Genomic DNA, 22,196 nt, shown 5'->3' on the forward strand with positions numbered 1-22,196 from the left:
AGCATTAGATGTAAAGTGTTACAGCTTCCTTTGCCTGTCAGGAGGTTCGTAATATCCACACACCTGGGCTTCAGGGAATGGTTTAGCCAAGACCACAGAGTAAGTCAGGAGCAGAGCTGGAATTCTGGACTCTAGTGTGTTGTCCTGGTCACTAGAATGTGCCACGTCAGCATTGAAAGAATAAAGATCATCAACTGAGGAGAAATGCATTTGGACAGGTTCTTTTGAGAATTATCTGTGTATACACATACCCACTTTGGTATCATGTGCTTTGGGGTAGGGCATTTCAGCAGGGTTATGATGTTAGAAATTAACTCTAAAATGTATGAGTTTATTTTAGCTCTGTGATCCCTTGGGCCACACCTGCATCACTAATAATGATTTGTTGCTTATTGAACTGGCTGCCTAGTGATCCTGTCTTCCCCTAAACTCCCGGGGGAGCACCTGAGGGATGCCTCAAAAGTCACTTTCTAGGTTTGTTTTTAACAGTGCTGTTTTATTCAGAATATCTCTTTGTTTTCAGAGTAAGCCCCGGTCTCCAAAGAGACTTGCTTCCCTTCTTCCCATCAACAGTGGCTCCAAAGAAAATGGGATCCATGAGGAACAAGACCAAGAGCCACAGGATCTCTTTGCAGGCAAGTGTGGACTCAAAACATAAGCTAGGAATCTTCTAAGTGACTGAGTTAAAGTAAAAAGCGTGCTCTCTCTCTCTCTCTCTGTGTATACACACACACACACACACACACACACACAACACACACATATACATACATACATACACACACACATATATATGTATATTATATATACATAGAAAAAATATATATATGAGAAACACGACTCTATGTAAGATGCTATTGTGGAGGATTCCAAAACATGTAAAAAGCAGTGCCTGCTATCAAGATTCTTACAGGTTTAGGGAGTAGGACATAAATATAGTTATTTAAGGATGTGAGTTAGACACATTGTCAAACAGTAATATAAATGTGGCCAGAGGACAGATAGAAGTATTAAGTCATGGGAGCTCACAGGGTTCTGAGATGAGACTAAAGTAGGGGCTTTAGACTTTTATGACCAAGACTCATAGTAAGAAATACAATTTGTGTCATAATCTAAAATATATATGCACTTGTATAAAACTGAAAGTTATATTAAATGATTTGCCCTTAATACTTTCATAACAATCTGAAATTTTGTACTGTTTCTCTCTTTTTTTAAATTGCTATTTGCAACCCATTGAATCACTGTCATAATTCCCCAATGAGTGACAACCTGCAATTTGAAAAACACTAACGTACAACAGGGTTTCTCAGTCTTGGCACTGTTAACACTTTGGGCCCAATAATTTTTTGTTGAGAGGGCCTGCCCTGTTGTCAACAGGGGTTGATTTGAACCCCACCCCCACCCCCACCCCCACCCCCAAAGCCTTCTGGCAGTGATTAAAGACATTGTTGGCTGTCACGCCTGGGAGTGCTGCTGGTATCTACTCTGTAGAGGCCATGGGTGTGCCTAACACCCTACCGTATGCAGCACAGACCTTCACCAAAAATAATTATCCAGCCCAGAATGTCGGTAGTTCCCTCGTTTGATAAGCTCTGGTCTAGAGTGATCTTGTAAGAATTTTTGGAAGAAGCAAGATTAATGTAGGAAAAAAAGGAGAAAGGATACTAATGGTTGGGCAGGACATACATGGTGTATTTGACAGACAGTCAATAAACTTAGCGGGCTGAAGCAGGCACTTCTTAGAGATGCCAGGAAGATAAGGCTGGAAATGTTTAGGAGGATTTTAGACATCAATAATTATTAGAATTTGAATTTTCATCCTACTGCCAATTAAGAGCCATTGGCAGTTTGGAGTAAGGAAAGTACTATGGGCAAAGTGACGAAAGACTGACCTGGTGGAATTATTATATAAAAAACGGATTACAGTGGACAAAGACTAGAGATGTTAGAATGCAGTCACAAATTAGTTCAAGAATGCAAAGACTGAAGATGAAATAGTGGAAATAGGAAGGGAAAGGTGAAAACGTTTCAAAAGTGAAATCAACAAAATCTCGTGTTGGCAATTGGATACAATGGGTGTCCAAAAATGAGGACTGAAGACAGAGTCAACGGATTCAAGTCCAAGGATTGAGAAAAAAATGGTACCGTTTTGAAAACTATATTCTACAGAAGAAACCAGCTTTGAGTTGGCGGGTAGGGGGAGTGAATTCAGGTTTTAGATACTTAAGATTTTAAATGCAAAGGGAAATGCCCGGAAGGTGGTTTGAACTGTAGCACTCTGCCTGGGGAAGGGGGAAGAATTGGAGGTTGGGAATCAGCTTCCTGGAGGTGGTAACTGAAACTGCCATGTGGATGAGACCCTCCAAGTGGAGAAAGATAAGGAAGAGCAGAGACGAGAGGGTAGGCTCTTGGGAGGACTCTCACATTACACATCTGGTTGGAAAGTTAAAAGACATGAAAGGGAAGAAGAGGTTAGAAGAAGAAATACTAAGATTTCACAGGTTTTCCACTTCCTTCCTCTCTGAAACTTCAGTGCCCACTGTTCATTCTGGTAATGCTTATATTTTGAATAGTTTCTGTAGGAGAAGTGCAGATAATGAATTATCTGGTTATATGGCAGATTGAAAAGGAGGTTTTTCCATCTTTGGGAATGTAACATTTATATGATCTGCCCTTTAAGAAGACCTGAAATCTTTAGCATGACTGAGTTACCCCTGTGGCTGGGTTTTATGTACATGAACATATAGAAGATCTTTATTAGGGATGTATTTATTTCTAATGAAGGTTCTGATTTACTTCATTCCCTAAGTGTTTTCCTAAGCAGCATTTTTGGTTGTCATATGTATACAAAGGAATGCCTACAATGAGTTTAGGACTCAAGTAGTTTCTCAGATGTTTTAAGATATTGACTATGGAAAATTAGATGTTCTGCTATTTTCCACATGATTAGTGATGATCAGGATCTCTGATAGAGTCCAATGGCCTTTCCATTACTCTTATCAAGAATACAGAGAAAAAAAAGCATTTTTAATGTAAGTTTTGGCATATTTGTCACATGACCTTCAATAAAAATTGCACAGCTCTTCTGAACGCTTTTAGAAGTACTCTAGTAAGCCAGTGGTGTTAAATGTTTAAATTCCTGTTTCATTTCCAGTCACATTTATTGGATTGGATAACTTAATTATGTGGGGCCTTCATGAAGTTAATATCTTAAACACACTTTAGCAAGTTGCTTGCTTCAAAGAATCCTACTATCCTAATATGTTCATATGCATACTTTTTGTGTGTTTTGTACTCGTACACGAGTCAGATTATATTACCACCTCTCTTCCTGAGAGGGAAAAGAATCCTGTTAGGATTCTAACAGTCTCATAACGCTGTTTATAGACATGATTCACTTTTAATGATTGTAGCTTTGATCTAGGACTAATTTATGCTTTATATATAGACCCCTCTCTCTCGTTTCATTTTAGCTACAGATGAAAGTATAGAAAAGAAAAAGAAATAGCTTTCTTTATCAGTTCTCTAAGGCTAAAATTGAATACCTACTAATCAGGCAAATGGATATTTATATTTTTCTTTATAAAAAAGAAAAAAATCTGTGCTGTTAATTTTATTTTTTTAACAGAGATACATAATGGGGATTGAACCCAGGACCTTGTGAGTGGTAGTAAGCATGTGCTTTCCCACTGAGCTATATTCCCACCCCCCTAAATCTGTGCTGTTTGGGTTTTGAACTTCTAGCTTCATTGCTTCAAGTTGAAAGTGCATACTTATTGTTTGCCTAAAAGTTTTTAATGCCTAAAAATGGCACATAATGCTCTTTAAAAGTCCCCTCTCTAGAACATTTAGAGAATGAGTTGTTCTGTTCAACTGAGATTTTCCGTGATAGACAAAGGCAGCTCTTAAGCACATTTTTTTTAACTATTTTGATTAGAAAGATTTTCAAATATTACATGTCTTTTTATCCCCCTTGGACAGCATATATTAAACATAACAATCTTTTTGCAAGATGATCTAAAACTATAATTGTGAACACTTCCTAAACTGCTGTAAAACAGTCCTCAGATGTGGCAAACTGCCTTTTCCCAAGTGTTCCTTTGTATCTTAGGTCCATCTTTTCTAGCTTACAGTTTTTGACTCTTCTTTTAGGATCTTTTTTGCTGTCAGTATACCTGCCTCTGCTGTCATATTGGCTTGTAAAACAGATAACCAAACTTATTCTTCTTTTGTAATTATAACAAGAGGAAACAGAGTTTATCGTAGAAGATTTTCAAGGCATACTCCTCAGAGTAAAATAAATTGTCACTCATATTTGACTGTGTAGTCTTTTTGTTTGATACCTAGTTCTTGCCTAAATTCTGGGTAGGAGAGAGGAGCCAAGTACTCTTGTATTTGGAAATGAAAGAGATTGCTCTACTAAGCTTGTGCTGAAAGAACACTTCCCTTACCATCCTCCCCTTTTATCCATGTAAAAATTGATTGACTTGTTCTCTTAGTCTGAGAACCTCTGAGTATTGAGAGTGGTTGCTGTTGTTCTTGTCTCTTAATCTATAGAACTGAAATGTAGCCATCAAAGACCCATTTATGACCTTCATTATAAAATATCAACTATTTTTAGATGCCACAGTGGAGCTATCCCTGGACAGCACACAGAATAATCAGAAGAGAGTGCCCACCAAAACGCTCATTTCTCTTCCTCCTCAGGAAGCCACAAATTCTTCTAAGCCCCAGCCAAGCTATGAGGAGGTGAGAATCTGTGCTATTGGTCTTGTTTCTTCTGGATGTTTAGGGCTGTGCTTCCTGAAGTTCACTTGAATTTGAACCTTGAGAAAATACTTACGACTCTTGAAGAAGATGTTTTTGGTTAATGAACAGCCAGAATCCAATAAAGGACAGTTTCCTAGGTGGAGTATCTATTACCCAGAGGTTAGCACAGAGGCTTTCAATGTCACTAATGATACTTAGTGTCTGACGCTCCCATATTCAAGAGTATAGTCTCTCCTTAGCCTGACAGAGGCAAGTCTTCCAAAACCTAGTCATTATTTATTATGATCATAGTAAGGTTTTAAGAGAATAGAAGTAACAAAGTCCTTTGAGCAGGCTCCAACTTGAAATTGTGGAAGTTGCTTCATTGGGGTTATTGGAAGTGGACAGAGCTGAACACTTATGTGTAGAAGGAAAAATCTTGATGTTATTATATTGGTATAATGTTAATACAGGGTAAAATTAATAGCCTTTTTGGGGGATATCAACTCATGACTTATCTTCTCTTCAAAAGTTAGAGGAAGAAGAACAGGAAGACCAGTTTGATTTGACAGTCGGTATAACTGATCCTGAGAAGATAGGTGAGTATACTTGGGACTTGTGATAATTAGGCTGTGGCAAGTTAGCATAGTTAGCTAATTTTTTTTTTTTTTGAGAGAGAGAGGAGGTAATTAGTTGTACGTATGTATGTACATATTTATTTATTTAATGGAAGTACTGGGGATTGAACCCAGGACCTTGTGCATGCCAGGCATGTGCTCTACCTTCCCCACCACGCTTAGTTAATTTCTAAATGATTACCTTCGAGCTGACCTAGCTACTTCATCACTGTCTTCCCTGTGAAACTCTTGCCCCTTGCAATGCTTGCAAGGCCAGAAACAGCAGTTATCAGTACTTACTTTGGCTTTCCTGGCTTTAGGAAGAAAAATCAGAAAATCAAATACTGTTAGTATCCCTTTTTAAAAGCCCAAACATTGCCTTTTCCCACAGAGTTGTTGAGGCCGTTTTATCCCCTTCTGAGATCATAAATTCCATTTAAGCACCCTGAAAACACATGTTCTAAAATTTGGGAAAACTGGATTTATTTTTCACTCAAGAAGTTTGGATTTCTTGTTACATATCATTTATCATGTACCCTTGATACTCAATATAATAATCTAATAAAGTGGGGAAGTCTGCACCTCTCTTTCATTATTAAAGATTAAAGGACCCTAGTTGAATTTTGGTCAAATTGAAATTAGATTTTCAAAAAGCACAATACTTAACTTTGGCCAGAACATGGGTTTTCAGGACAACCTTCCTGTGACCCAAGCTTGTGAGATTTTAGTGAGTGGAGTGCAACAGGCCTGGACTTCCCTTTCCAGGTGTAGTCCCTGGCAGAAGAGGCTACACAAAGCTTTTTCCTCCTATTAAATAGAGGTAATGTTTGTATGGTTAAGAGGGAAAATGTGATTTCCACCCCTTTGTCTATTCTAAACTAGGAACAGGAATTTACAAAATCTAATTAGACTTTATGCCAAAATGGTTTGTCTTTAAACTATCGAGTTTTCCTAGACTGTGCACTGGTGAGATGTCTACGAGCATCTTTATACAGCTCCGTCATCCAACAGATTGAGAACTAGTAAATGAAATGTCACTTCCCTGTCAGGTCACACTGTACGGTCCTTGGTAGAGCCTGGATCAGAACTTTGGATTACATGTTTCGGATTCTCTCTTGCTTCTCTAATATTTATGAATATTTTGTAAGCACATTAATTTTAGGCTAGTTATTAGCTGTTTTAAATCCTTGGTAGAATAAAATAAAAGTAAATAATGCTAATTGTTTTAACATTTGAAAGTCATGATGTTTGTACCAGGAGTGTGTTAGTTTCTTAGGACTTCTGTAACAAGGTACCACAAACAAGGTGGCTTAAAACAACAGACATTTATTCTCTCAGAGTTCTGGAGACCAGAAGTCTGAAATCATGGTGTTGGCAAGACCATGCCCCCGCTGAAGGCACTAGGGTAGGACTGGTTCATGCCTCTCCTCGAGTTTCTGGAGCCTCAGGCATCCTGCAGCTTATAGTTGGATCACTCCAGTCTCCGCCTCCATTGCCACATGGCATTTCCCCTGGGTGTTTTCACATCATCTTGCCTTTATATAAGTCTGTCTGTCTCTGTGTCCAGAGTTCCCTCTTTCAAGTGGACACTAGTCATATTGAATTACTTTCATCATTTTCACTTGATTATTTCTATAGAAGACCTTGATTTCAAGTAAAGTCACATTCTGAGGTACCACTGGTTAGGACTTTCAACATACCTTTTTTAGGGGAACACAGTTCAACCCATAATGGTAATTTAAATATCCCATGGATCAGATTTATTTAAACAGAAATCGCTTTTGGTGTTAAACCTTCAACCCCCTTGCACCATAGTCTGTATTCCTACTCATGTTGATGCCGAGAAAACAGCTACTGAAAGCATTTGTATATTCAAGGCCTGCCCTTTATGACAGCAACTTCTGTTTGTGTGGGCTGTTTATTCAACATGTGCTTCTCATTCCCACACACATCCAGATAAGTTGGAATCCTGCTTCTACCAGATACTACTTTTTAGAGCCTTGGCAACTTGCATGTGTCATTTTCAACTTTCTGAAATTAACGTAAATTTAAAACTGCTGCATTTCTAGCCCATTGCCATATCTTATGAACTCTGGACATGCAGGTATGTCTCTTTTCTCACATACTGCCTCAATAAAAGCAGCTGATAAGCAGATAAAGTGTCTGAAGAGCCTGCCTTACTACTATGTCTTACGTATGTTTGCACTTAGTCTTCCCTTAATTGCAGGCACTAAATTATGGGATTGGTGTTTTGGACATTTGACCACAACTATCCAACTGTGAATGAAACTTTAAATACTTTTTCTATAAAATAAATTTAGATTTTTTTTTCCTTTTTATCAGTGGTAAGCATCCCTAGTAGTATTAGGCAGTGAAGGTGGTCTGAGTCGTTTAGAAGAGAACTGACAGTGGTAATCAATAGAAAGGTATTTCTGAAGCTCCATATGTGACTCCTATTTTATACAGTGCTCTTTTGGTAGGGCTTGGAGAAGTATAGAGAGCAGGCCCTCTCTTCCTGTATGGTCTCCAGCTTCTCTGTGTTCTTCATAACAGCAGTTATTCCCAGCCATCTCAGTGAGACCAGGTTGTAGGATGTGACCCTGCGGATCTGGAACTGTACCTTCTTCCCCTGGGCCCTCACCCCAGGACCGTTAGGGACGCAGGCACCTAGTAATTGTTGACCTAGGTTTTCCTGTTTGGTGTGGGGAAGAATTGGGGTGAGGAGGAGGGAAACGGAACCAGCCCAAAGCACCAGAGCCCAGCACTGGAGCAATGTCTATCTCAAGTCCAATGTGTGTCTTTTCACTGCTTAGGGAGTCAGTGGTGCCTTTATGTCCCTAAGTGGTCGAGGTCAGGACACTACCACAGAGAAGAACAGTTGCCTGAATCCCAAATTATTTAGCAGTCAAAGGCTTTTTCAGAAAAATAATTCCTCCAGGAAAGAGAGATTTGTGTGACATCAGGCAGCCAAAGTGTCTTCCTGCCAGGCCCTTTGCTCTGGGTGAACATGCTAGCTGATAGGGGTCAGTGTCCCCCAGCACCAGTTGTGGGTGGGGTGGGGCTGGGACAGTATTTCCAAAAGAGCAAAACAAGCCCAGAGCTAGCTTAGGGTAGAACTAAGTGTTTCCTTTTACATCATTTGCTTCCTTCTCCACCTCCTGCTTTATATAGCAAGCGAATTGTTTGGATTTTGACAGATGTGTGTAACCAGCCCAAATATTGGCATGTTAACAACTGATGGATTGTCAGTATCCAGTGCTGCTTTGTGGAGGGTATAAAAGGAGCCTGGCTTTGGAACAGGGGCTGATCTCTCATCTAACTCAAACTGGAGCCCAGCCAGCATCTTCGGGGGCATGATATGCGCCACAGAGGCCCTGAGGCAAAGTAGGAACTGGATTACAGGATAGAATAAAAAGCTTGGAGATGAAACAAGTATCCCTTCTTATACAGGGCTCCTGTGGCTGGCTTATGATGATTCCTGGTTAAATATTAGCAAGATTAGCCCTGCTTTGGTTTACACAATAATCCTCCCATGCTTTCTTGTTCTCCCACAGGGGATGGCATGAATGCCTATGTGGCCTACAAGGTTACAACACAGGTGAGTCCAGGTGACCCTGCTGATGACCACCTTCATAGACTGGGGTGCTTATACCAAGAAGGTCATCATTCAGATCATTTCTGGGTATTTCTTTAGTTTCTTTGCCAACATCTTCCTTCAAGTTTACTCAAGATGGAACAAGTCTGCATCCCTCTGGTAATCTCATCTGAGCCTTTCCACTTTTCTTCCAGAGAGCTAACACTTCAGTGTGAAACTTTGTAAGTTTTATTAAGACATGTGGTGTATCTGATATAATCCCATCCTTCTTAGGAGCTGTGTGGCTTAGAGCTGGTTTGGTGGATTGCCCCAAACTGTACTACCTGTTTAAAAATCATCAGATCTTCTGAAGTTTCCTGTGTGGAGCTTCTTTTAATGCTTTCCCCTAATCTTTTGCCCCTCAGGTCTGGTCTTCCTTTTTTATATAGTATTAGTGCATACAAAACTTACACAATGTTGTATGCAGGTTATGAAGCATAAAAAATGAAGCCCTGAACCTACCACCAGTCTTAAGATGAGTACCATTGAATCCATCTGCGTGTCTCTCCCTGTCCTGTCCCCTACCTTATGCCTTAGAGGCAGCCACTTTTCTGAGTTGTCTCTCATTTCCTTTATAAAAAGCCTTCACAAAAGTATCTCTCAACAATATACTGTTTGGCTTTTTCTTTAGTTTCATAAAGATGGTATCATGCTGAAAATTGCTTTCTTTACTAGCATTGTTCCTCAGACCCGTCCATGTCGTGTGTAGCTGTAGCTAGTCCATTGTGTGATTATGGCATAATGATCTATTTTCCTGTTGTGCTTATTTGGCGTGTTTCCAGTTTTTGTAGTTAAGCGTTCATAAGTATGAACAATCTTGTACATGTGTCTTGATGTACACATAGACTCCAGGGCTTCTCTTGGGTGTGTAACCAGGAGTAGTTCCCCTGGGTCATAGGTAGTGCAGATGTTGAAGAAAATGAATACAAACTTTTTTAAAGTCTTTGTACCAATATATACTTCCACTGGCAGTATGTAAAAGTTCCCGTTGATACACTTCCTTGCCAGCAATTGGCAAGGCCAACCTCGTTAAATTTTGCCTGTTGATTATTAAATGATCTCTCAATATGATGTAGGCTTAGTCTTTTTTTTTGCTAGAAGTTTCCTTTATATTATCTCTCTTACTACTTGTTGGCCTGCCTCCTGTCTTCTAGGTGGCGTGACATGTTGAAGTGTCTGCAGTGTAGACATTTCATCTGATTGATCCTCTCTCTTAGGAGCACTGTTTACTGTTTAATTCCAGCAGCTAATACCCTTAAAAGTCAGTGCAGAGTGAATGGGTTATAGATGACCATAGAATTCTAGTTTTAAACTAGACTTCAACATCTCTTTCCTTGGAGCAAGGGTTCTTAACCTGCAAATGAAACCAAATTTGAATTTAATTAGTTGCATTTGTAACCCTACAGTTGTTATTTTATCCATTTAAAATCATTGCTCTGATAAGGGCTCCACAGACTCCCAGAGACCCAGAGGGGAGTATAGCTCAAAAAAAAAGTTTAAGAATCTCAGTCTTGGAGAAGGTAATTACCAGGTGGCTAAAGGACAGAGTTCTGGGCAAAAGATTCCCCTGATGTCAGCTGGATGACTTTCAAGATATTCATTCATCCTCTGTTTGAAATGAAATCACCTTGTGTTTTTTCTTTCCCCAAGACGAGCTTACCCATGTTCAGAAGTAAACAGTTTGCAGTAAAAAGAAGATTTAGTGACTTTCTGGGTCTTTATGAGAAACTTTCAGAGAAGCACTCTCAGAATGGCTTTATTGTCCCTCCTCCACCTGAGAAGAGCCTAATAGGTAAGACTGTGGTCTTTAATGCTGCTTGGATTTTTTTCTTTGCAGTCTTTCTGCAGTATGCTTTCTACTTAGTATATGGGACTACCCCTAATAACAGTATAGAATCCTGCGGTTAGAAAAGTATTTCCAGCATTTTCCTATAAATCACGTGAGATCTAGAGAAATAGCATGTTTTGACAGTGTGTGTGTGTGTCCAGGATTCTTAAATGGTTACTGTTGTCTCCTTGAAATGCATTGAATGAGGGAAAGAGGGTGGGGCAAGGAAGCTTCCCATTACCATCAGCTCACGTCTGTTAATCTATACTCAAGAGTCCCGTGGCCTCCTTTTAGAAAACACATGCTTTGGAAGTCCCAGAATTTAGAGCCTTCAGCACTTTGAGACTAGTTTTAAAAAATGGCTCTCGTGTAAAGAACCTTTTGTTCCTGCCTGCTCATGACATAGGAGTGCCCTCTGGTTGTGTCTTGTAGTGCTGTCCTTACTGCCTTTGCTCCTGTAGGCTTTTATACAGGTTTATCCTTTTGCTGATGATTTATTGGGGGGGGGGGTTGTTTGTTTGTTTGTTTGTTTGTTGCTTTTTTTATTCCATTCCAGGAATGACAAAAGTTAAAGTTGGGAAGGAAGATTCTTCTTCTGCAGAATTTCTTGAAAAACGGAGGGCTGCTCTAGAAAGGTAAGTACCAGACAGCTGTTCTCTTGAATGCCACAGGAACAAGTGAGAAGCTGAAACTAAGACTTAGTTATCATGAGACTTTAGCGAGAGTTAGTAGTGGGGAAACTTGAGTGAATTACAGATTCCCACCTCCGTGTTGTGTCTAACCTTTCCTAAGTCTCTTACCTTCCCGTTTAGGAACAGAACGTCTGCTTTTTTTTTCCCATCCTGAGTGGGCACACGGTCGTATTCTCCTTCGTCGACAATCAAATGTCGACAATCAAATGTCTGAGGTCTCTTTCTGAGCACTTATTCTTCTTCCCTTTTTGGAAATGTGAAGAACATGAACTTAAATGTGCTTACAGTCATACCTGAGTACCTTATCTGAGGACATTTTAAAGCAATGAAAGACATTGTAACCCTGCCAGCACTGTATGATGCTTGAAACCTTGTGAGGCCAGGTCCACTAACCAGTTACCTGCTTACCCTGTAGGTACCTTCAGAGGATTGTGAATCATCCTACCATGTTACAGGACCCTGATGTCAGGGAGTTCCTAGAAAAAGAAGAGGTTAGTATTGTACAGACTGAATTTCATACTTCTTATCTGCCCCTGTGAAGTGAAACTAGTTCATTCAACACGTATTTGAGCACCCACATACAGCCTAGTCTGAGACTGTATCCTGGCTTGTAAGCCCTCAGATGTGACAAGTATTTTTCAGCCTTTGAACTAGAAGAAGCTCTACCTGCAGTCAGAAGTACCTGGTTGTAGAGGTCAAACTGCAGCCTAGTTTTGTCTTACTGAGTCAATGCAGTGACCTGTTTGGGAAGTCCTTGGCATTGTCTTTCATAGGTTACTGCTTGGCTCAAATTAAGTGCTTATTTTGTGCCAGGAGCTGAGAGGTGTTAGTTCATAACCAGTTACCACAGACCACAGAACTGCCATGTAGCAAAAGTGTTGATTCAAGCAGACAGTCTTTTTAGGCAATGGTAGTCAATAAAACTGGAGACGGCCCAGTTGCTAACAATTGAAGAATTAAGTAAAATATATCAATACAGCAAATGCTTAATTCTCATCATAAACAGAAAGTATACAGAAATTCATTGGAAGCATATATTAAAAGAATTTTTAAAAGTTAAACTTGCAATAGCATATAAATACAGCTGTAGAAACACGTTAATTGTTAAGGGTCAGAAGAAATTAACGCTGGAATAAAACAATGTTGTAGGAAAGGAAACTAGAAGGAAATGAGTGACAGGGTAGGGCTATTGTTTGGTAGTTATTTTTTCATTTTGTTTTTATTTTTAAATTTTTCTTTACGTTGCATATTGTATGTATTACTCTAATGAGGAAAATGGTGCTGAGTATATGCGGTACCCCCCCCACAAAATGAAATTTTTTAATTAAAAATTCTCCAATGCTCTAAATCTTCTCATTTGTTCTCTGGGATCCCTAAATCCATTCTTCCTTTTCATGTCCTCATCCTCACTTGGTACCCCTAGAACAGGGTGTGCCGACAATGGCACTGCTGACCCTTTGGGCTGGATCATTCTTTGTTGTAGGAGCTGTCCTGTGCATTGTAGGTTTAGCAGCATCCCTGACCTCTGTCCAGAAACCCCCCCTCCATTTTAATAACCAGAACTATCTCCAGACATGGCTAGAGGGGACAGAATGGCCCTTAGTTGCAAACCACTGCCCCAAGAGTCCTGGGCACTAAACTCTTTAACTGTTCAGTGTGGTATACTGTATACACTATGGACATCAGCATCCCTTCCGGGCCTTAGGAAAAGAATGGCAAGACCGAACCAGTCAAATTTTTCCAAGTATTTCGCATGCTTGGCTTAACTAGTAGCTAGAAAAGTAGCCTCAGTCTGAATAAATTGTGCTCCTGTCCTTGGACCTTTGTTCACTGAGGAAAGTCAGAATGGAATCACAGCATAACTTCAAAGTGTCTCAAGATTTTAAGTCCAGCTGTGTGCAGAGTATGCTAATCCAAAAGAACTTTTGACTTACAACAGAAGCATGCTTGGTATTTAAGTGGTTCATGCCTGGGTGGGCAGATGGTTTCAACGTGAGGTCACTTGGCCACATAACACTCACACTCTGCTCCCTTTCTGCACACAGTATCAAAAGCTGAAAATTTTTGCTGATTCTATTTAATGTGGTCCTTTGATTTTTTTTTTTCCCCTCAGTACATGCTAGTTAGGGATTTGTCTAACTGCCTTTGAAAATAACAAACTACAGTTCAAATAATTTGTTTGGCAAGTTTTGGGCATGCTGTCTGATGGATACTAATTCTTCTGAACCTAAAATAGGGGCAGCAGATAACTTGCCACCCCCGCCTTCTTGGTCTTGTAGCTGCCACGTGCTGTGGGTACCCAGACTTTGAGTGGCGCTGGTCTCCTCAAGATGTTCAACAAAGCCACAGATGCCGTCAGCAAAATGACCATCAAGATGAATGAATCAGACATTGTGAGTAGCCCTGTGCCTCTCCAGCTTCCCGTACCCCGTCTTAGGGGGCAGAAGCCTCGGGGAGTCCTGAAATTTGAGACTTTCTTTTTAAGATAATTCAGTCCCTTTAAAAAAAGGTAAAATAACAAACTGCTAAGGAAGGACTGTGCTCCACTCCTGCATGAGTAGCCTCCATTAAGCTCTGGGCCTGTGTGTTTCAGTGGTTTGAGGAGAAGCTCCAGGAGGTAGAGTGTGAGGAGCAGCGCTTACGGAAACTGCACGCCGTTGTAGAAACGCTAGTCAACCACAGGAAAGGTAACCGCCTCGGAAATGCACTTGGAGCTGGGGAAAATTGTTGTCTCCAGTGAGCTGGAGATGGGAGGGCATGCTGTTCCCAGCCTCTCAGCCATTCAAGTTGAAATTCTCAGCCCCCCTGCTCCCTGAGGTTCCGATCAGAAAGATACGCCCTGCGTCTCCTGACAGGAAACACGACCCCGCCACTGAAGGCGTTGCACTCTTTAGTGGGAGGGGTGCGGGGAAGGCGCCCCAGCTACAGCTTGACCTGGGACGTGGGCTTCTGTTGCTGTGATTTGAGTTGGTTGCTTCTATCCAAAATGATGTCACAGGCTTTAGCTACATGGTCCAACAAGCAATATGTAAATACTGGAAAACCTTGTGTGTCTCCTAACCCTTCTTCACCTTTCCCTGCTGAGATTCACTTAAGAGCTAGTGAAATTGCCCAGATTTGAATGCTTTCCTTCTCTGCCTTAAGCTTGCTGATAATCAGAAATCTGCACAAACAGAAAACCATTAGAATGAGGTCAGTGTTAGGGTTGGCAAAATATGACCCCGCCCATGGGCCAGATCTGGCCCTGGGCCTTATTGCTGTGAGCTGGGAATGGTTTTTACATTATTAAAGAGATGAGTTGTGGGTGGGTGGGGAGAGGAGAGAGAGACTATGAGACCACGTGTGGCCTGCAAAGCTTAAATACCTGGCTTTTCCCAGAGAAAGCTGTCCTGCTCTAGAGCTTGCCAGACTGCGCAGTGTGCACACTCACTCTCTCGTGCAGACGGGCCTCTTAACATGGGCTCTAATGTGAAAATCAGTCGTTCCTTTGGCCTGTTTATATTAACTGGCCCCTGGTTCTCCAGGAATGTCAGAGCTGCTGCTTCCAAGTAGATTTAACCTAGAGGAACCTAGGACCACAGGAACCTGTGCCTGCTCATGTGACCAGCTGCATTCCTCTCACTTTCTGAATGCAGTTGGCTGTGGTGTAAGTGACTAGGTTGCAGAGCCCACAGTTGCCAGGCATGGAGGGGCCAGCATTACTAAGACATGCCACACAGTGTCAGCTGACTTGTCCCTTTTCCTTGGGGGATCAGAGGCCTCTGCTGTCTTCCTCCTTCCAGAGCTAGCGCTGAACACAGCCCAGTTTGCAAAGAGTCTCGCCATGCTCGGGAGCTCTGAGGACAACACGGCATTGTCACGGGCACTCTCCCAGCTGGCTGAGGTGGAAGAAAAAATCGAGCAGCTCCACCAGGAACAGGCCAACAGTGACTTCTTCCTCCTTGCCGAGCTCCTGAGTGACTACATTCGCCTCCTGGCCATAGTCCGCGTAAGCTTCTCTTTCCTTCCTTCTTTCTCCTCCCCTTGATATAATTTGTCTTTCCTTTGCTCTTTGCCTTCCCAAGACAGTTTCATCCATTACAGCTCAAAATAGGTGTAATTTTTTCTGCTCTCAAAAGAGAAGGTATCCCATGAATCAAAAAAGTCCATTAAACTCTTAGTTATCACTGAGTCATTTTGAGGCCCCAGTTTTTAAAATGAGTTTGGAGAAAAAGACCGGTGTTGAATTTCCAAGTAGGCCCCTCCTTATTGTTGAAGCTGGACAGCTCTGTGCTCGTTTCTTCAACAAGGCTTATTACAGACCTGCTGTCTTGGCCCCCTGGAGCAGTGACTTCCTCAGTCCTTTGGTCTTTGCCTCCTTAACAGTAAGCGGCGGCTTTGCCTTGGTAAGAGCTCTTGCTGGCTTCCACTTGTCCCTCCAATGTGTGCAGTCAGGTAACTACACGGAACTGGCTTGGCGTTGCATGGAGGAGTGTGGCCAGGGGGCTGAGAGAGCTTGTCACCGGGGTCCTCTTTGTGCTGTGCTGGCCACACTGGTAACTACACCACAGCCTGTCCCTCAGGTCAAGCACCTTACCTTCTCACTTGGTGACCAGGGCACTCTGGTTTTCCATGACCTTTTAGCGTGGCCAAGGAAGCGCCACTGGGCAGTGGTATTAGCTCTCGCATGGCTTCCCTGAGACAGGAAAGAGCCGAGAGAGAGCCTGGCGCCTGCCCTAAAAGGGCCTGAGTCTGCCCGATCCAGTTTGGGGCCAGGATGTATGATCCTCTGAGTTGGAACAGAGCCACCCTGCTCCCTATCCCCAACCTCTGACCTGCCAGAGAGCCCCTGTATTGTCAAGAGCTGAGCTGCTCCCAGGGCTCCCATTTCCTCTGTGGTAGAGTTGCTTAATATAGCCTGTGAGATTGCTCATTGTCCTCTCCCTTTGCTATTTGGTTTGCTGCTAACTCCAGAGTGATAAGAGGCTGGAAGAATAACCTGCTTTGGAATTCTTAGAACTGGTCAGGCTACTTTGGCTGGAGAGCCCTCCTGGGGAGGGGTTCTCTGGGGAAGCTTTCAGAGAAGAGCATTGTTTGGGGTCTCTGGAGAGCTCAGCTCTTGGATATGACCCCCAGGCTGGGTGAGCCGGTACAGACAGGGGTGAGAGAGGCCGAGCTGGGGCAGCAGGCATTAAGAGTGCAGAACTGCAGGCTGGTCTCGTCTCAGAGACCCCTCACCTCAGAGACCCTCCTCGTGGTCATGAGCTGGCGATGGGATCGGAGAGATGAGCAGATGCTTCTTTTCTGCTGTTCCCTGAACCTGCAGCTGGGCCACAGTTAGCCCAGGGGCTTAGGCTTGAGTCTTAACTTGGATACGAGGTCACCCTTTACCTAATCCTTTGATGTTGAGCTATTAAGAAATTGCAGGCGAGCAGCAGTGACAATTCAGAGGAAGGTAAATTTGGTGTCATTTTACCCCCTACAGTTCAAGTGTTGGCAAAGGCCTGCACTAAGGCGGCCTAGGAGACATCCAGGGAACTTTTGTAGGGAAGAGGAGCAAAAGGAACAGGGCTGGGAGACTGCCTCAGGCCAGGTCTGTCATCCAGGCCACCTCTTGAATCCTGCAAAGCTCGTGGGTGGCAGGGGAGATGGTTTGGTTAGGTCAAACAATTATCCTCTGGAAATGACTGTGGTCAAGGGACTGGAAACAGGAAAAACCAGCAAGTGGACTTTAGAGAGCTTCCTGGGGGCTGTGATAGCCTAGAGCAGTTGAATGTGGATGCGGTGAAAGCCGTGGGTCCCGTGGTGGCTTTAAGTGTTTATTTAAAGATCTGTTAAGCTAACCCTGTATGTTGTTCGGGCGTCAGTTTAAAGGTCGCTTCCTTAGGTTGGCCTTCCCTGATAAAACTCCCAGGCTAAGCTAGGTCCCCAGTTTTATTAGAGTACCCTGCTTGTTTTCTCTGAACTCTGCATACTTCCAGTCACTTACTGGCAATTATTAATACATTGTCAACTTTTCTATTAGATCATAAGCTCCATGAGAACAGGACCATTTGTTTCACTCCCCACTGTATTCTTAGTTCCGGGCACACGGCAGGCACTCAGGGAAGTGTGGATGGAGACTCCTGGGCTGACTGACCTGAGGGAGGCAGTTCAAAAGCTATAGCGCTGGGCACTGGCATCGGGCCGCCGACTGTGCTCCCCGCCATCCGGCCTTGCGGGTAGCATGAAGCAGCATGGCGTTGGCCCGCTGGAGACGTGGAGAGGAGTCTTATCCAGGCTTGTGCTTCTCAGCGTTAAACTTCCAGCTGGGCACTAACACGTGGCTGCAGGGCCCGCCCTCGCTCTGTCCCACCCGGCACAGCTGCAGGCAGAGCCCCCGAGGCCGAGGCCGAGGCGGAGCCACCTAAGCTCCTGAAGGGCCGCTCCTGCTCTCCCCCAACCCTCGCCCCCACAGGCCGCCTTCGACCAGCGCATGAAGACCTGGCAGCGCTGGCAGGATGCTCAGGCTACACTGCAGAAGAAGCGGGAGGCTGAGGCTCGGCTGCTGTGGGCCAACAAGCCTGACAAGCTGCAGCAGGCCAAGGACGAGATCGTGGAGGTGAGGCCCCCGAGGCAGCCCAGCAGGGGTGTTGTGCCGGCTCCTACCTGAGCCCAGGTCCCAGCCCCTCCGGATGCTCAGAACCCCACAGCAGGCGAGAGAACTGATTGAGTCTAAAGGACGGTGGCTGCTGGAGAGGCCTCAAGTCCAGGCTTGCCCTGAGACCTGGCCCTTTCCTGTTCCAGGCAGATTTGCCAAATCAGAGTCTCTGCAGGAGGGGTCCTGGCTGGGTGTTTGAAGAGCTCCAAGATAATTCAGATATGCCTCCCTGGTGAGAACTAAATTCAGTTCTCTGGGGCTCTCAGCCTTGCTGGTGAACACCTAAACCACAGCCTCTGGGTACCGGAGCTTTCTTAGGGACCAGGCTTGGCCTGGGGCACATGGCTTCTCTTTCTCAGCCAGCCCCAGGGGTGCCCTTCTGCTTATGTGGACTCTGGCTTATGTGTGGAGTCCCCATAGCGAATCTCACCCACAGGGACAGACAGACAGATGACCAATTGAGGTCCCAGATATAGAATTGCTGTTCAAAGGTAAAGACTTAATAGTGATATCGTAATATTAAGTGATCGTTTCTTTCCTCTTTCTTTCCAGTGGGAGTCTCGGGTGACTCAGTACGAAAGGGACTTTGAAAGGATTTCAACTGTGGTACGAAAAGAAGTGATACGGTTTGAGGTGAGATAGAAGATCCTGCTCCTCACCGGTGTGCGGTGCCTTGTTTAGTAGTGTTGTTGGATTTGCCCAAGTGTTTTGAGGAGGGAGACAGATGGTGGTGCCAGTGACTTGGAAGTTATCGTGAACCATTGTGGCCTTTGCGTGTGTGTGTGTGTGTGTGTGTGTGTGTGTGTGTGTTCATGTTCATATGTTTGTTCCTGAGGCAAGTGGCTGTCCTGCACTTGCAGCTAGACACAAAGCAAAGCTTGCAGCTGTCACAGACCCTCTGGTCCCCTGTCCTTTCTCCTCCCATCCCCACTCCCACCCCCCCCCCCCCATCATGCAGGAGAGCCTTGAAAGGCCTTGGCAGAGGCTATTTGGCTGGAAATTGTAGCTATTCCAGTCTCTACTTTCTGAGGCTGTGTTCAGCTTTGGTCAGCAAGAAGCATCGCCATCCTATCAAGAGGGGAAGGAGCAACTATCTGGATGGTCAGTGGAGAACCCTGTTTTTCTTTAGAAAGAGAAATCCAAGGACTTCAAAAACCACGTGATCAAGTACCTTGAGACACTCCTGTACTCACAGCAGCAGGTATGTAACTTATGCACGGCATTCTGCCTCTCCTGCCTGCTCTGAAGGCCGGCTGCCTACTCGTGGCTTTGGTGACTGGGCAGTCTGGCCCTGCTTCAGAGGGCCTGGTCCCTGCTTAATCGATAATTGAAAGTAGGCCCTGTTGCTCTAACTTGGAGCGTCCATTAGGGTGTTTTGCTAATAAGCAGGACTGCCTTAGTCCTATGATGAGTTCATTTTTAAGGACAAACCCCAACTCTCCTCTCCCTGTAACCCCATGTTACCTCCCAGTCCTCTTGAGGCTGCGGCCTCGGTCAGTGTGTGGGACAGTGGCCCCTGCTGTGAGGGGCTAACTGAGCCGGGCCAAGCTGTGGCCCCTCCTCCGGGGCAGAGCCAGGACTGTCTTCAGAGATTGCCCTTGCACTTGCTGCTTCCTTCAGTCTAGAGAGGTGAGGAATGAGGGCAGTGTGGCCGGCTGGCCAGTCTGTCCCAGGGTCACTCCCAGCCTAGCCATCTCCTCAGCTCGGCCTCAGCTCAGCCCTCCCTTTGGGGAGTGGGGAGTGCCGTGGCGCTGTGCTTGCTCGCCTGCCAGGCTCAGGCTCAGGCTCTGCCCTTCGATGGGGGCACTTGCTCACTGTCCCCACTTCTTTGCAGCTGGCAAAGTACTGGGAAGCCTTCCTTCCTGAGGCAAAGGCCATCTCCTAATGGACCAAGGACACCAGAGCCCACCTGCCTGACGCTGTCTTTTTAATACACTGTCCTCTTCCACCTCCGCTGGACCCCAGTGATGCCTCCTGCCTAGCTTGGACTTCACCCCTTCCTCCCTGCCCTCAAGACCAAACTGTCCCCAGTCACTCTAACCATTACTTCATTTAGCTTCCATATATATTTTCTTACTGGAGAGAATAGTTTCTTGCTTTAAGCAAAAGACCTATAATAGGTGGTGGAATTATTGGCTAGGGGTGGAGTATTGATATAAATATATAAATACAAATGTATATTTTTCAGGATGTGGTTAGGAACTGGGAATAACGTTTTCTGTTACTCCTGATGGTGCCATGAAAAGATTATGTAATAAAATACTTTAAAATCAGGTCACCTGACTCAGAATGGTGGTGCTTTTTGCTTTAGGGTACGGAGCAGGTGGGAAGCAGGTCTGGAACGCTCCTGACCGAGAAGCCGCCCAGGAATACTAAGTCTCTCTCCACAAGAGTTCACAGGCTTGTGCTGCTGCTTCCCTGTGGCACTGGAGTTTCTTTTTCTATGTCTACCTCAGCCACCTGTTCTGGGGTCTCTTAATCTATTTAATCCTTATTCCTGTTTCTTTAGGGAAGGAGTTTTTAAGATGTCTTTTATAATAAGAGGAGCAAAACCACTTCTCCTGCAAAGGAGGCAGACTTTCTCTTTTATTCCTGCCCTGTTTCCCTCAGCTGCCCAGGGCTCTGTGAGTCTTGCCTTCTGATAGCAAAGCCTTGTGTTCTGAACTTCTTTTTGCCACCCATCAAAACGCATACTCAGTAGACTGGTTCGCGTTAAAAAATATCAAGGACTGATAAGGATTTAACATTTTATCTCCATAGATGACAGAACCAGGCACTCTGCCTCTAGATAAAGTCATCCAAGGGTCCCTAAACCTTTTCAGTTCCAAGAAGCTTTGCTGTCTGTGCCCAGGAGGGAGCATGCCAGCAAGAGGCCCCAGCCAAGGGCGCTCAAAGGGGTCTCTGTGCCAGCCCGGCCAGGGAGGCCCGATCTCCGATGTGCTGCCACTGGGCTTCCCCTCAGCTGTGTCCACAGCTGCTCCAGCTCACTGGTCAGAGCAGCCTGCGGAGCTGCCCTGTGGGGCGGGGCTGGCAGACTGCCTGCCCGGGAACCTTGCCGCTCCCGGCCCCAGCACCCCCAGAGATGCCCCTGGCTGCGAGCACTCCACGTCTGCTCTGTCAGTTCTCTTTGAGGGGGGCGGGGGCTGGTAAGGTTTGGGTAGGGGCAGCTTGAGGCAAAAGAAGGCAGTAAACAGCAATGATCTCCAGGGTACCAGCCTGACAGAGGAGTGCCTCTGCTGCAAGTATTTTTTTTAAACACATTGATTTTTCTTTTAAGAAAAAGGCACTCAGTCTCTCCCATATATCCCCTAATATCCTTATTACCACCTTTGATTTTATCCTTCCCGTCTTCTTGTATTTTTGCTTTGCATAGTTGTAATAATATACACATAAAATACTTTGTATCCTGCTTTTATCACTCAACACTGTATGTTATAAGCATTTTTTCCTGCTTTGTTATGTATCTTCACAGACTTTATTTGTAAGGCTATGCAATTTTAAGGCTTCCATAGAGTGACTGTACCATAATTCTGACTCATCCCTTGTTGTTGGATTCCTGGTTTGTTTGGTAACTTTTAAAATTTTAGTATGATTTTAAACTTACAGAAAAGTTACAGGAATATCACAGAGAACTCCCATATATCCTTTTATTCACATTTCCCAGGTGTTTACATTTTAATCTTTTTGCTTTATGATTTATGATTTGCTTTATCTATATTTACGTGTTGTATTTTCCAGGTCATTTGAGAATAAGTTGCAGACATTGTATGTCCCCCTTTACCCCCAAATTTCAGTATGCATTCCCTTAAGAACAAGGACGTTCTGTCATAATTTACAACCATAAGTATGCTTATCAAAATCAGGAAGCATACCACTGATACGATACTGATAAAGTTTAACCCCTGCTCTCAGTTTAAATTGTGTCAGTCGTCTGAGTCACGTCCTTTATTCCCTTTTTCCTGGTGCAGGATCATGTGCTACATTTAGTGGTGACACAGGGTTACATGTATCTCGTTTTAATCTGGAAGAGTTCCCGAGCCTCTCCTTGCCTTCC

At 44.0% G+C, this 22,196-nt stretch overlaps 1 protein-coding gene across 3 annotated transcripts in view; it reads left to right on the forward strand.

The window, feature by feature from the left end:
- The window catches only part of SNX1 (sorting nexin 1), a 32,948-nt gene extending 12,531 nt beyond the window's left edge, over window positions 1-20,417 (forward strand). For all 3 annotated transcript variants that reach the window (XM_064485457.1, XM_010993532.3, XM_064485456.1), the window contains exons 2-15: window positions 524-635; window positions 4,625-4,752; window positions 5,285-5,351; window positions 8,924-8,967; window positions 10,654-10,795; window positions 11,388-11,466; window positions 11,939-12,014; window positions 13,803-13,916; window positions 14,117-14,210; window positions 15,306-15,511; window positions 17,960-18,103; window positions 18,695-18,775; window positions 19,272-19,343; window positions 19,977-20,417. In XM_064485457.1, the coding sequence (XP_064341527.1) occupies window positions 524-635; window positions 4,625-4,752; window positions 5,285-5,351; window positions 8,924-8,967; window positions 10,654-10,795; window positions 11,388-11,466; window positions 11,939-12,014; window positions 13,803-13,916; window positions 14,117-14,210; window positions 15,306-15,511; window positions 17,960-18,103; window positions 18,695-18,775; window positions 19,272-19,343; window positions 19,977-20,027 (1,410 nt within the window). In that variant the 3' untranslated portion in view covers window positions 20,028-20,417. The remainder of the gene's footprint in view (window positions 1-523; window positions 636-4,624; window positions 4,753-5,284; window positions 5,352-8,923; window positions 8,968-10,653; window positions 10,796-11,387; window positions 11,467-11,938; window positions 12,015-13,802; window positions 13,917-14,116; window positions 14,211-15,305; window positions 15,512-17,959; window positions 18,104-18,694; window positions 18,776-19,271; window positions 19,344-19,976) is intronic.
- The last annotated feature ends 1,779 nt before the right edge of the window (window positions 20,418-22,196 follow it).

This window comes from Camelus dromedarius, chromosome 5 (assembly GCF_036321535.1).
Source record: "Camelus dromedarius isolate mCamDro1 chromosome 5, mCamDro1.pat, whole genome shotgun sequence".
NCBI classification, from domain to species: Eukaryota; Metazoa; Chordata; class Mammalia; order Artiodactyla; family Camelidae; genus Camelus; species Camelus dromedarius.